Raw genomic sequence first — 13,092 nt, 5'->3', positions numbered from 1 at the left:
GCCACGGCCCGGTACTGGTGCATAAACCGGGGGTTGGGGACCCCTGTCCTAGATTGTGTTATCAAAATTTGATGGCAAGGCAACAGTTTTTGGCAGTACAATTTTTTTTTAAAGGAAGCAATAAAATAGGTTTGTGAAGATGCTGGTAGAGTTAATAGTATATAGATTTATATACCACTTCACAGTGCTATGCCGTAGTTTATAAACTCCTTTTCTCCTACAAAAAGGGTAATAAATAAAACCCTGGCAACATCCCTTCCAGGGATGTCGCTGTGTCATCCTGTCTCCTATTTTACAGATGTTGGAGAGAGATAGATAAAATAGAAGCACAATGCAAGTTGGCCACAAATGTGTTTACTTAGTGCTATGAAGAAAAAGAATAATTTGAAATGTTGACATTGCTTACAACTATTCCTTTAGCGACTGTTCAAAATTATAACCACGCTGAAAAAAGTCACTTACGAACGGTCCTCCCACTTACAACTTTGGCAGCATCCCAACACTCACATGATCAAAATTCGAGTGTTTGGTAACTAGCATCTATTCATGACGTCGCCGGGTCCTGGGGTCACGTGATTGCCCTTTGCAATCTTCCCAGCCATTTTCCGACAAGTGAAATCAATGAGGAAGCTGGATTTGCTTAATAATCGCCTGATTCACTCTGGCAACTGCCACAATGAAAAAAGTCATAAAACTGAGCACAACTCACTAAACAACTACCTTACTTAGCGACAGACATGTCAATCCCAATTGTGGTTGTGAATCAAGGGCTACCTTTATTAGTTGTGTAGCTGTGCTCGGTTTCTACAAAATGTACTCAGTTTCAGCTTTCAGTTTTTGAGCAGTGTTTGGTTAAAGCAGAGTTCCCCAACCTTTATGGCTTTGTGGGGGAAGGGAGTAGATGATTCTGTTCAAGTGCTGGGCAAGCGTGTGTGCACATGTGCTGACCTGCTCTTCATGCAAGTGGGGGTGCACACGTGTGCTTGCCTGTCACTTCTGTAGCTGGTTCTGAACCACTCAAGGCCAGATAGTGGGCCATGGTTTGGGGGTTGGGGACCCCTGGGTTAAAGGGAATACACAGAAATAGGAAATATTGGTTATTAATAATCATGCCCTAGTTTCATGATTGAAATGATGGGAAAAGCTTGTTTGCCCTGCTGAATCCATAATGGAAGTTTGATGAGACAAAACCCTATTGTATTTCACTCACTGCTGATCTTCCCCAAGTACAGACCAGTTGGGGGGGAGGGGTAAGGAGGAACTGACAGTGTTGATGTTGCATGTGGATGGCAGGGAGGCTTGCAATACAAAACTTGTTTTCTCTTTAACAGGGATTGGCCAAACTGTACTTAGTTCTTTAACGTTTAACTTGTTTATTTGAACTTTTGGCTCAGCGCCTTCAAACTGGGATAGCATCCAGCTTTGCATTGGTAGAAAGAAATATGTGGAATTCCTGTAGCTTCCAAGAGTTCCTGAAAAGCCTTTCCTAAGGTTTCTGGTCCCACCTTAAAGGTGTAGATGAAGTGAGGCAGCCTGTGGGGTAAGGAGATCTCTGAAAACCGGGCAGAAAGTCTACCCATGGAAGGTGTATCTGCCTGGTTTTGGGGGAAGGGCATTCTTCCTGTGGACTTTGCATGCAATTCCCCCAGTTCAGGCCTTCTGTTGACTTTGCCTGAAGGCAGATTTTAACAAATGCATATCTGATGTGCATAAATCCAAACAATGGTGTGTGTGTGTGTGTGTGTGTGTGTGCCATGCGTGTGTGCCCATGCATTGTCATGCTATGTATTATTGTTAGGGAGATTCCTCGCATGTTCCTAATATTTTCACTATTTTTGTCTGACCGTCACCTTGAAAGATTAGGACAAATAATATTTGTTTATTTAAGTAGGACTTTCTGAAGTAATGAAATAGAGATTCCCTCCACCCTCCAGTAAATTAGGGTACCTAATTTAGCTGAAGTTAAAGTGACTTGAAGCCATACTATTAATTGAGCCCTTGGAGTTTTCTACCATTGAGGATTGTAATTCTGTCACTAAGTCAATAGATCAATTCCCATTCAGGAGGAATGTGGGAGAACTGTGACGCCCAGAGCTTTCTCTGAGCATTGGGGCTGGCTGGGGAAGGGGGGGAAAAAAAAAAATCTGTGAATTTCCTGTGTTACTAGAATTCCCAGTCTGGGGTTATGGAAGATTTAAGAGATAAATTGGGATTCCAGAACTTGAATTTGTTTGTGGCTTGTTTGGCCCAGACCTATTTCCTTGTTCAAAGTTCATTTACTACTATATAGGAGCAGCAATCATCTATAAGGGTTTTTTGAGAGAATACAGATTAGATCACCGCTCCTTTTTTTTTTATTAAAAAAAAACAACGGAAATAACTTTTGTCTTAAAATATAAATTGCAACTGGGTTTTCTGGTTGCCCAGTTTACACAATAGTTCCAGGGAAGCAAAGCTAGACGAGACTATTGGGCTGAGTAAGTCATCTCTTTTTGTTTTCTAACCTAGAGTTTGAGAAGGCAAAGAACAATCCCCCCCCCTCTCTCTCTTTCTTTTTCTGGTCGGGTTCCAAATCTATACAATCGAAAAGTGATGCTGCCTCCCAAGGAGGGGAGCAGTGCCTGTACATTTCCAACATTCTTTCTGGAGTTAATGACTTAGAAACCTGACTCCCCAAAAGAGGGAGGGTTCAGCCTACTGGTGTATGTGTATCTCTCTCTCTGTGTGTGTGTGTCTGCGTGTGCGTGTGTGCGTGTGTGTAAAGTTTAGTCACGAAAGTGGGGAGTGTAAAGAGGGAAAAATGCAGAGCCTCAGGGCAGCCTCTGACAGCGCAGTGGGCTGGCAGGCAGCTCTCAAACAATGTGCTTAGTATTATCTGCAAGATTGGAGTTGTCGGAGCGGGCTGGCTGCTGTGGCTGTACCTGTGCAGCTTGGGCTATCGTTGGCTAGGTGCCAGCGTGCCGAGAGGATAATTCCCCCCCTCCTTCTTTCTGCCTTCCCTCCTTCCCTCCTGCATAACACGGTATGTAGCTCTTCCCCCCCACCCTTCTTGCGAGAGTCCTTAAAAAAAAAAACCCACACAAAAACCTGGAAGCAGCTCCTTTGGTAACATAGTTTTAAGGACTTGTTATTGTTGGTGATTGTGTTGCGCTTCTTGATGTTGGTGGCTTGAAAGAAAAATTGGAAGTGTGGGGAGGATTTGCTCATCGGTTGCTCTCCCCTCACCCCCACCTCCGGCTTCCGTTTTTTTTTTCCTGGGTGAGGCCCCTTTTCTTCCCAGTTCTTGCATGTTTTGGTTTGGAAAGGCAAGATTTTTGATTTTAATTTCCCTCTTTTTTCATACCCTCCCTCCCTCCCTTTCCTTTCCTCAACCCTGCTGCCCTCGTTTCTGTTTCTGCACAGGTTGCAAGCTGTCCTGTCACAAGAAATGTGAAGCCAAGGTAAGAATGGCTTATTCTGTCTCTTATTGTCTTACAACAACATTGTAGTTTGGGTTACTTTTTTTTTTTTTTTCCTTTCCGGTTGATGATGCGAATCTGCTTTGAAAAGCACCGGGATGAGGAACTGGCGGCGTCAGTGGCTAGCCTTTCCTCCTTCCTTGCACTTCTGTTGATTTCTAAAACGGTGATTGGGTGATCGGACGGATCGGCGATTGTTGTTCCAAGCACAATTTGCCAACTTCGCACCAAGTTTCAGAGCTCTCCTTCCAACCTATTTCAGGGCACTTCTATCCTGAGATCTTGCAAAGAGAGCCATGTGCTTACCTTGAGATTTCTTGTTTAAACACTTAATGGAACCTTTGAAAAAAATTCCTTCCTGGTTTACGTTATGGCGGTTTGTCTAGGTTTCGCCCCCCCCCATTGTACACACACCCAGAGAAAGCACTGCCTTAGCAAGCTTTTAAGGTGATCCATTTTTCCTTTGGGGAAGGCAAGGCTGCAAAATAAATGCACTAAACTGAGAATTAGTCCATCCTTCTCATTCAAAGTAGGCAGTAAGATGCTTTGGAGAAGATGGACTGGGGTTTCAGGAAAATCCTTCCTTGCCTGCTGAGTTCTATAGTAGATCTGTTCAACTTGGGTCTTAAGGTATCTTCTGAATAGTTCTTTCTCATTTTGGCATTATGTTAGTCCCCTTGACAACCTTCCTGCTTTAATGCACTGGGTACAGAGGCCAAATTCAAATCCATCTGGAGGGCTCAAGTGTGATTTGAGCGTCAGTCCTCTTCTCTCTGTTTCTGCTGGACTGTATGGATTCTTAAAGATTAGGTAAATTCATGCCAGCAGTTTCTTGCATTTATCAGTGATAACCTCAAAAGAAAGAGATATTGAAGATCTGATGTGATTTAGAATAGTGACAACAACCAAGGTTATAGCCAAGGTTAAGCTGGGATGGCCACATAGGAGAATATGTCCACCAAATTTAATTCAAATATTTAAGAATAACAGAATACCAGAGTTGGAAGGGATCTTGGAGGTCTTCTAGTCCAACCCCCCTGCTCAAGCAAGAAACCCTATACCATTTCAGAGAAATGATAGTCCAATCTCATGTTTTTAAACTTCCAGTTTTGGAGCACCCTCAACTTCTGGAAGCAAGTCATTCCACTGATTAATTGTTCTAACTTTCAGGAAATTTCTCCCTAGTTTTAGGTTGGATTTCTCTTGGATTAGTTTCCATCCGTTGCTTCTTGTCCTGCCTTCAGGTGCTTTGGAGAATAGCTTGACTCCCTCTTCTTTGTGGCAGCCCCTCTTAGACATTGGAGCACTGCTATCATGTCACCTCTAGTCCATTTCTTTGTATTTCCTTAGTCTCATTACTGAAACTTGTGCCACAAGGGGATTTTGAATGCTTGGACTCATGCTGCCCAGTTTCAGGATTTTTTAAAAAAACTTATGAGAATACACAGAAACCTATTGCAGAGGCATTTTGAAGCCTTCTTGGCTTCAGCCTCACGTAAAGCAGAGATGTACAAGCTGAGGTGCAAGGATATATGTTGTCTCCTAAAGCCCATGTTCTGGTCCCTTGTCCCCTCCAGAAGTTGCTGTTGAATTGTAATATTTCAAGTGTCATTTAATGTATGAGAAATAATCTTTACTGAATAAAGTTAATTTCATTTTTTAATTTTTTTTCTGTAAATTGCTAGCTTTTGACTGCCCTACCCATTTATATATCCTGGCACCATGTATATTTTTGAGCAAACCCAGAACCAAATGCTGGGTAAGGTCTTCAGGATAATGATAATTGCATAACCTTAAGGTAGAGGTACCTGGCTGCATTCTCTTGGCAGTGGATGGCTGGACAATGTAGTGGCACAGTTTAAAAGATAATGCAGTAGCTACATCATTGACTGGGGCACAACTGTTTTCTTCCCTCTGACACTTTCTTCCTATATGTCCTTGTTAAAGGTGAATATCCAGATGCCACGATCACATCATTCTCTGAGAACAAATTTCCTGATTCTGGCCTTTCATGCATGCTGCAATCTATATTGTATAAATGTGTGGATGTACAAGGTTAAAGAAGAGGCCAGATCATTATTCCTCAAGACCCTTGCTTTTTCAGCCTGGCTACCAAGTTTTTGTATTTCTGCTGACATAGCCAGGTTGATCATGTAAACCTTGTTCTTGATGCTTCCCTTTCTTTTCTTGACAGTTCCTCCTATTCTGTCTTGAAAATTGCGCTTAAAAACTTTCTGTTAATAAGCTGTTTGCATATATCTCTCATTTAACTCAACTTTCCCTAATCTGATGCTTTCCAGATGTATTGAACTATCACTCTCAACATGTTATTGAATATATTGTATATTGGTCTCAAAATGTATTGGAACCTCTGCTCATGTTGGCTGAGAATTCCAGAAATCGTAGTGTAACATGTCTAGAAATGCCAGGTTGACTAGCAGTTGTTTTTATATTTTTACTGTATCGTAAGCTTCCAGAGTCACTTTGGATACTGAGAAGTGTAAATTTAATATTGCAGCCTTAATATTGCATGGGATATCTCAGGAAAGTGACCTGAGGAACTTAAACAGGTATCTAATTTTGTGAATGAGCCATGGCAAAGATGGATTTAGGGAGAAAGATAAAACATTTTAATTAACAACCAAAGGCATATTGAAATAGCCATTAAAATGGATATGTTCAATGTGGTTAGTAGAAAGGTTTGAAAACCTGAGACAGGTACCAGATTTAGTTCTGGGATGTGATCAGCTATCTTTTTACAGAAGAAATTCTAAGAATATTGAAGAAGTTGCATAGATTCTAGAAAGGAAAGTAGAAGTGCAATGGTTGGAAAGTGCAATAGCACTTAAACTTTTCTACCATTCCATTGTGCTTTACAGCATTCACAACATCAGCATATTGCACCCAACAATCTGGCTTGTCATTTTACTGACCCTGGAAGGATGGAAGACTGAACCAACTTTGAGCCCATCAGGTTCAAACTCCTGGCTGTGGGCAGAATTACCTGCAATATTTCATTGCACTACCAGGGATCTTGTACCTACACATCTGGTTTTTTTTTCCTTGCCTAAGTGGAGAATTTTTGAATTTTTTTACCACTGAAGAACATTTTGTTGAGTAAGGCCAAGTCTATCAAAATCCCTTTGAACTAGAACCTGTCTTTTGAGATGTAGCAATATCTCAGACTTTGTGTCATCCACACATTTTACAGTGTAAGATTCCCTTGTACCCCCTCATCTAAATAATTTAGGAAGTTGTTGAAGAATACTGGGTCCATGTCAGAATCTTCAGTCACCCCACTGATTATCTCTTCAATGTGGACAAAGACTCATTTAGGACTATGCATTGGCTATGATTGTTCAGCCAACTGGGGAACCGTTTGATAGTGGGACCATCCATCCTACAGGTTCAATAAATTTTGTTTCTGGACAGCAAATACTTGTTACTGAAAGAACAATATATGATTGCCTTGTTACTAAGGAGCTGTGGCACAGTGTTTAGAATGCAATATTGCAGGCTAATTCTGCCAACTGCCAGCAGTTTGATCCTCACCGACTCAAGGTTGACTCAGCCTTCCATCCTTCCAAAGTCGGTAAAATGAGGACCCAGATTTTCGGAAGCAATAGGCTGTATTTTAAACCGCTTAGAGAGGGCTGTAAAGCACTGGGAAGTGGTATATAAGTCTAAGTGTCATTGCTATCAGTATTACTAAGGGAATGGTCTGTGCTGTCAGTGGAAGGGAAGTTTGATTTCCCCAGCTCCTAACTCCAAGCACTCATCTTAGAAGCCTGTTGGCACGATAAAGCCCAAAAGCTAGCACAAAGGTTTTTAGAACTCTTGAAGATGAAAATGTTTCCATTATGGTAACCATAGAAGCAAAGGTAATACTACAATTTATTATTGTCCATGTTGAGGAAGAGGAGGAAGGAAGTCATGAACATAGAGTCAAATTCTCATTTACTGGCTACCAAGAGTTTGCTGGACTGGTAATTCTCTGAAGTCAGCCTGAAATTGTAAACAATAAAGTTTTGGAGAAAGTGGTTTGTTTTGATATTTTAAGAAATATTTGAACGAGTAAGAACTATTCCAAATTTGAAATACTCAAATACTCAAGCTCCAAAAACAAAAATGTTCAGTACAGTCATCTCATACATTTTTGCCCTTAAGATGGGTAGTTTCATGCTCAAAATAATTTGAAATATAACCTTTTGTGGCATTCAAAGAAGCACGGATTGGCTAGTAAGCTTTCTGAGTGCACCACAGATTCCCAAACCTATAAAATACCCTTGCTGATGATAAATAGACCTGAACATTGACAAAACAAAGCAAATGAATCTTGCATATATTTACAATTGGAGAAGGTTTGTTACATGATGTGAAAATCAGAATTTGATTTGCAATACTGCCCTATTTCACTATTAGATGGATTATTGTATATAATGACACTATACCATAGACAATTTGAATTTTAAATTGTAAAAAATAAGTTAACTACTTACTGATCAGCTCACGGAAATCTCTTTTCCTTTTAGTGTGGAGCAACACCATGTCTCTTCTCCACCACTGATAGCCACTTCATTGTCTATGGTTTTAATAAAAGTATTTCCATCTCAAGCTATTATTTGGCCTTGGAGGGCAGATCCTGTTTTGGCATCTGATAGATTGTATGAATGCTTGGAACTTTTACAGTCTGTCAGAGAGATTTTAATCTCCACTCTCACTATTAAAAACATTACATTTTCCCTGAAACTCTACTAGAATATTCAACCAAGGGCTTTATATTTGGCTATATATATGTTTTCGTTAGTTTTAAAAAATCCAAAGCCTGAGTCAAAATGAAACACCCATTATATGCAAGAGAAAAGCATAATCATTCCTTCAGGTAACTATCACAGGCTATTCTTGACAGGCGTAGAACCAAACAGAGCCAAAGAGAAATGAGGATAAGCTATAAAATGAGAATTTTTAAAAAAGTATATATAATATATAGGGGAGTCCTGAAGTAGTGGAGCTAGAAGGCAGGATTTTTTTTTTAAAACTCACAAAGGAGAGAGGGAAATCTTCTAAGCCATAAAATAATGACTGAGTATGCTTAATAGCCACAGAATGTTTAATGACATTTTGAGGGGAGCCTAGTGGGGTTGGCTGAAGAAGTAAAAATGAGTTGCATGAATGAATGGATTTGCTTCAATCCTTTATATTTTGTAGTAATCTGGAAGAGGATTCATTGGAACAGTTTTACAGAAACACATCCACTGAGGAATAAAGTGGAAGCTTTTGTAGTGAGTCTCCTATGGGCTTCTATATCAAGTTTTACTGTATATCGGTATCTATGTTAAACTGAAAATCTGGGGAGAGAAAGGAGTGACACTTTCAGTCAAGATGTACCTCTCCATGGTAGTTTGTAAATTAAAACTTTTTTTTTTTTGACGTAGGCTTGTGCATTTGAGTAAGCCAAACAAACCAACCTCACTGTATTATGACTTAGCGTGACAGGCGAACCAGATAATGTTAAGAGAACACAGTGTTCATTTTGGCTTTTGAAAGTCACCAATGAGTTATGTTGACAATACTCAAAGCATTTCTGACTAGAGACTCAAAACTGGAAACCACTCTCAGAATAGAAGATTCATAATACCAGGCAGGCAAGGCATAATTTTACAACTGTAGGTCCAAAATCAGATCTTGCACTGAAATGTGAGCATTTGAAGAATGGAAATAAATATGCTGAAGAAAGTTGGCAGGAATTTTAAGGATCTCTGGTTTCTTTGTCAATATGTTACATACATGCATGCTAAATTGTTTCCTTTTCAACTTTTGCTTATTGCTTATCAGTAATCCCAGTTCCATATCAGTAAGCTTAGAACTTTGTTGCAGAATAGAACGTTCTGTTCAAATACATCTGTTACCCAGCTAGTCTCACATTTTCCTGATCCTCCTTTTGATGATTGTACATCAGGAATCTTTTACATATATAGTTTTCACGTAAGTGCACAGAATCGAGAGTGGACAGGAGAATAATGTATGGTTCTTGTGTTTTTTCAACCTGGTACCACCTATAGTATTAGGGATTTACTCTAAGCATTGTAGTTCTGGTATATCTGGAGATTATTAAATTAAGGAAATTAACTTAATAATCTGTGTAATTGGGAATTACAGCCCCAAGTGCTCCTATCAACACTGGGACTACTTTGGCCTTTACTAAGATCTCACAGGATCTTAGTCCTGTTATTCTGCACAACCATCTATGGAATCTCCTATCTGGGCTTGGAAAAATCTAGTCCACACAATGTGCAGATATTCCTGTACACAATGCCAGTTTGTTGTGTCATTCAGAGCATGCTGTTTCTATCTGCATCTAACACCCTGCCACTACGTCTTGGATTACCTCTGAGACCTCTCTGCACAGTTTGCACCTAAGGTCCTGATAGTCTATGGATCTGGTGCTTAGTGCCTGTTCTTGTGATGCCATGATCAGTGCCTCAGTGCTGTTTTTTAGTCCAGCCCTTTCCAGCCATTGGTAGGATTTCTCGATGTCTGCCACCTCAGCTGTTTGTCCTTGGTACATGCTATGCAGGGTCTTGTCTTGACATGGCACTTTCTCTTTTTGATCTTCCTCCTATGTCTCCTGCTACCTCTAGCATTCTCTTAGCAGCTCATCTTTGGATGCCATCTTACTGAGGAGTTGCAATTGTATTTACACCTTGATTCTCTGGGAGTTTGTACTGTTGACTTTGTATAGCACCAGACATTCACAGATCCATGTGTGTGGCAGTGAATCATAGGCTTTCCTGTAGTCAATAAAGACTGTGCTCAGATTGGTCTGTCTAGACCAGGGGTAGGCAAACTTGGCTCTTTTATAACTCGTAGACTTCAACTCCCAGAATTCCTGAGCCAGCCACGCTGAGGGAAAAGGGAGAGGTTTCCAAGCTGAGCCATGCTAGCTCAGGAATTCTGGGAGTTGAAGTCTATAAGTCATAAAAGAGCCAAGGTTGCCTACCCCTGGTCTAGACCTTAAGTCTTGGGTGACTGCTTTTCTAAAAGTAACTGGTGTTTTGAGCCTCTGGTGTTGTGCTCATATATTGATTCATATGGTTCTAGAGCTTTGTGGCTAGGACTTTTCATGGCCAGTAATGAGACAATGCTGTTCTCTTTTGAGCGTCTTTAATTTATTCTGCTTCTATTGGTCAGAGTGGAGGGAAGGAGGGAAGAAAAGATGAAAGGCACCCCTCCTTGAGTGTGGGAGGGCATTAAAAATCATGGCTTATCCATCATTTTATCTGTCTTTTCCTTTCTGGTACATTAAAGCCCTAAACTCTACATTACAGCCTCAAATTCTACATTAAACATATACAGGGAAACAAAAATAATGATAATGATGATGATGCTTTTCATGTATTCTAGAATAATTATTCCTGAGTCCCTACCTACTAGTCTTTTATTTTCCTTCTGAATCACAGAATGTGATACTTCTTTCCTAGGGTTTTCATCATTCCCCCCCCCCACCCAAGGATCATTTAGATTCTATTCAGTATTTTTCAGCAACAAATCCCACACAAATATTCATTTCATTTCTGCCAACATCATCCAAATTCCCAGCACTTTACAATGACATACAATTTATGAGGATATAAAATATCATTCCCTCATGTCCTTGGCCCATGATAAAGATAATTTCTTTACCTGAGGTGATCTAATATTTGCATACATTCCAGACTCATTCCTGATAGATTAAGATACATTCATATCATATTTTATGGATGATCTAATGTTTGTGAATTGTTTTATTCTGCTCTCCACATGCGTTATAATTGCTTCCTTGCAGATCTCAGTCTGCTGATTGTAATCTATAGATAAAGGACAGAGCTGCAGAAAAGCTGTGGACTGAAACAAGAAATTTCTATTTATAGTGTATTTACTTATTTCACATTTGCCTCTGATGAATAATTTTGATATATTTTTATATTATGTTAATAGTTTTGAAAATCTGTATGTTTACCATACAGACAGCATTAGTCAATGTATGTACAGTATATGTGTGTGCATACACACACACACACACCCACACACGTGTATGAGTGTATAGCATTTGTATACACTGTGAAGTGAAAGATAGCATGCTTCTGTCAACTTTAACTGGACTGCTGAGAAGTTGAAGTCTTGCAGAGAACCTTAAGTTGATTTAACAGTTTGTTTTTGTCTCAATGACTAATGGAAACACCATAGAGTGCATCAGCACAGAAGTTAATATCTGTATGTTTGAAAAAAAATTGAATAGATTGGGAGCATGTGGCATGGTGAGTGACCAGGTAAAAGTAGTATAATAAAAGATGGAGCTTGTTTTAAAAGGATTTAAAAGAATTTTGCCCTGTGTATTTATCTTAATTGAGTCAAAGAAATCATAATCCTTCAGTATCATTTGCTGGAAGGTCTGCCCCATACCTAAATTTGTTCAGCCATCTTCATAGGAAATATAAGAATAATATTGCTGGAACCAATTTAGTATAGAAGTTGGAATGATGGACTAATACTGGGTAAAGCTGGGTTCAAGTCTGTTCTTAGGCATGGAAGTTCAGTTGATGATTTGGGTCTCCCTTTCCCTTTTCCTTTTCCTTTCCCTTCCTCATCCCTTTTCTTTCTTTCTTTCTTTCTTTCTTTCTTTCTTTCTTTCTTTCTTTCTTTCTTTCTTTCTTTCTTTTCCTTCCTTCCTTCCTTCCTTCCTTCCTTCCTTCCTTCCTTCCTTCCTTCCTTCCTTCCTTCCTTTCTTCCTTCCTTCCTTCCTTTCTTTCTTTCTTTCTTTCTCTTTTCAGACTATATTACACGATGCGAACTAAACATGTATATACTGTATAACATACATCTTACAAAATAAACAGATATTTTAAGAGGTAATTGTTCCTTTTCTTGATTTTATAGATGTTTCCCAAACTGGTGCCTTCCAGATGTGTAAGGACAATCACCATCATCTCAGTGGTCATGTTGGGGAATACTAGGATAAGGAAAGTTGGCATATCATATCAGACAGAACTAATAAGCATAATGCAAATTTCCTCAGAAAATTAGATCTAGAAATGATTAGCTGTGGGATTAGAAATTTACCACTTGCAACATGAGGGAGAGAATTTACCAATTTAATAATTTATCTTATGTTTGTCATTGAATAATAATTTTCCTATGTTACATCATCCTTGTTGCAGTAATATAAGTACCTGTTATATGGAGATGGGCATTAAAGCCAGCTTGGAGATGGCATCTGGCATACCCATTGGTGGGCATTTCTGGTGTCCATAACCTCTTTAATCTTCACATTAAGTGATTGAATTGTGAGCGAATTAAAAAAAAAAAGACAAAAATACTTCAATTAAGAGTTAATATATTCCTTCAAGCCCTAACAGTCCATTAACTTAATGCATTTGAATTCAATTTCAGCATTATGTTTTTAACCACTGATATATTATTCATGCTTTGACATATTCCTATCACCTTATCCTACAAAGATATTATGCTGAAATAAATTCCATTGATTTCAATGGAATGATTTCCCTTGTATTATAATGGCTTATGATCACAGCCCTTAGCATATATTCTATTTGAAACTGAATATAAGTGCTTGTGTTTCTGTAGATGCAATGAT

The 13,092-nt window shown here is 39.3% G+C and overlaps 1 protein-coding gene across 11 annotated transcripts in view; it reads left to right on the top strand.

The window, feature by feature from the left end:
• The window catches only part of TNS1 (tensin 1), a 356,761-nt gene that overhangs the window by 125,370 nt on the left and 218,299 nt on the right, over positions 1-13,092 (top strand). For 8 of the 11 annotated variants that reach the window (XM_039343171.1, XM_039343170.1, XM_039343169.1 and 5 more), the window contains exon 3: positions 3,403-3,440. The exons of 1 other annotated variant lie outside the window; for it this stretch is intronic. In XM_039343171.1, coding sequence (XP_039199105.1) covers positions 3,403-3,440 — 38 coding nt within the window. Of the gene's footprint in view, positions 1-2,783; positions 3,023-3,204; positions 3,259-3,402; positions 3,441-13,092 lie in introns of those variants that run through there. 2 more of the 11 variants (XM_039343174.1, XM_039343176.1) reach the window with 2 other exon arrangements.

This window comes from Crotalus tigris, unplaced genomic scaffold (assembly GCF_016545835.1).
Source record: "Crotalus tigris isolate CLP2741 ecotype Arizona unplaced genomic scaffold, ASM1654583v1 scf7180000017834.3080900, whole genome shotgun sequence".
NCBI classification, from domain to species: domain Eukaryota; kingdom Metazoa; phylum Chordata; class Lepidosauria; order Squamata; family Viperidae; genus Crotalus; species Crotalus tigris.
Note: the sequence above shows the minus strand (reverse complement) of the source record. Positions and strands in the feature narration are given on the sequence as shown.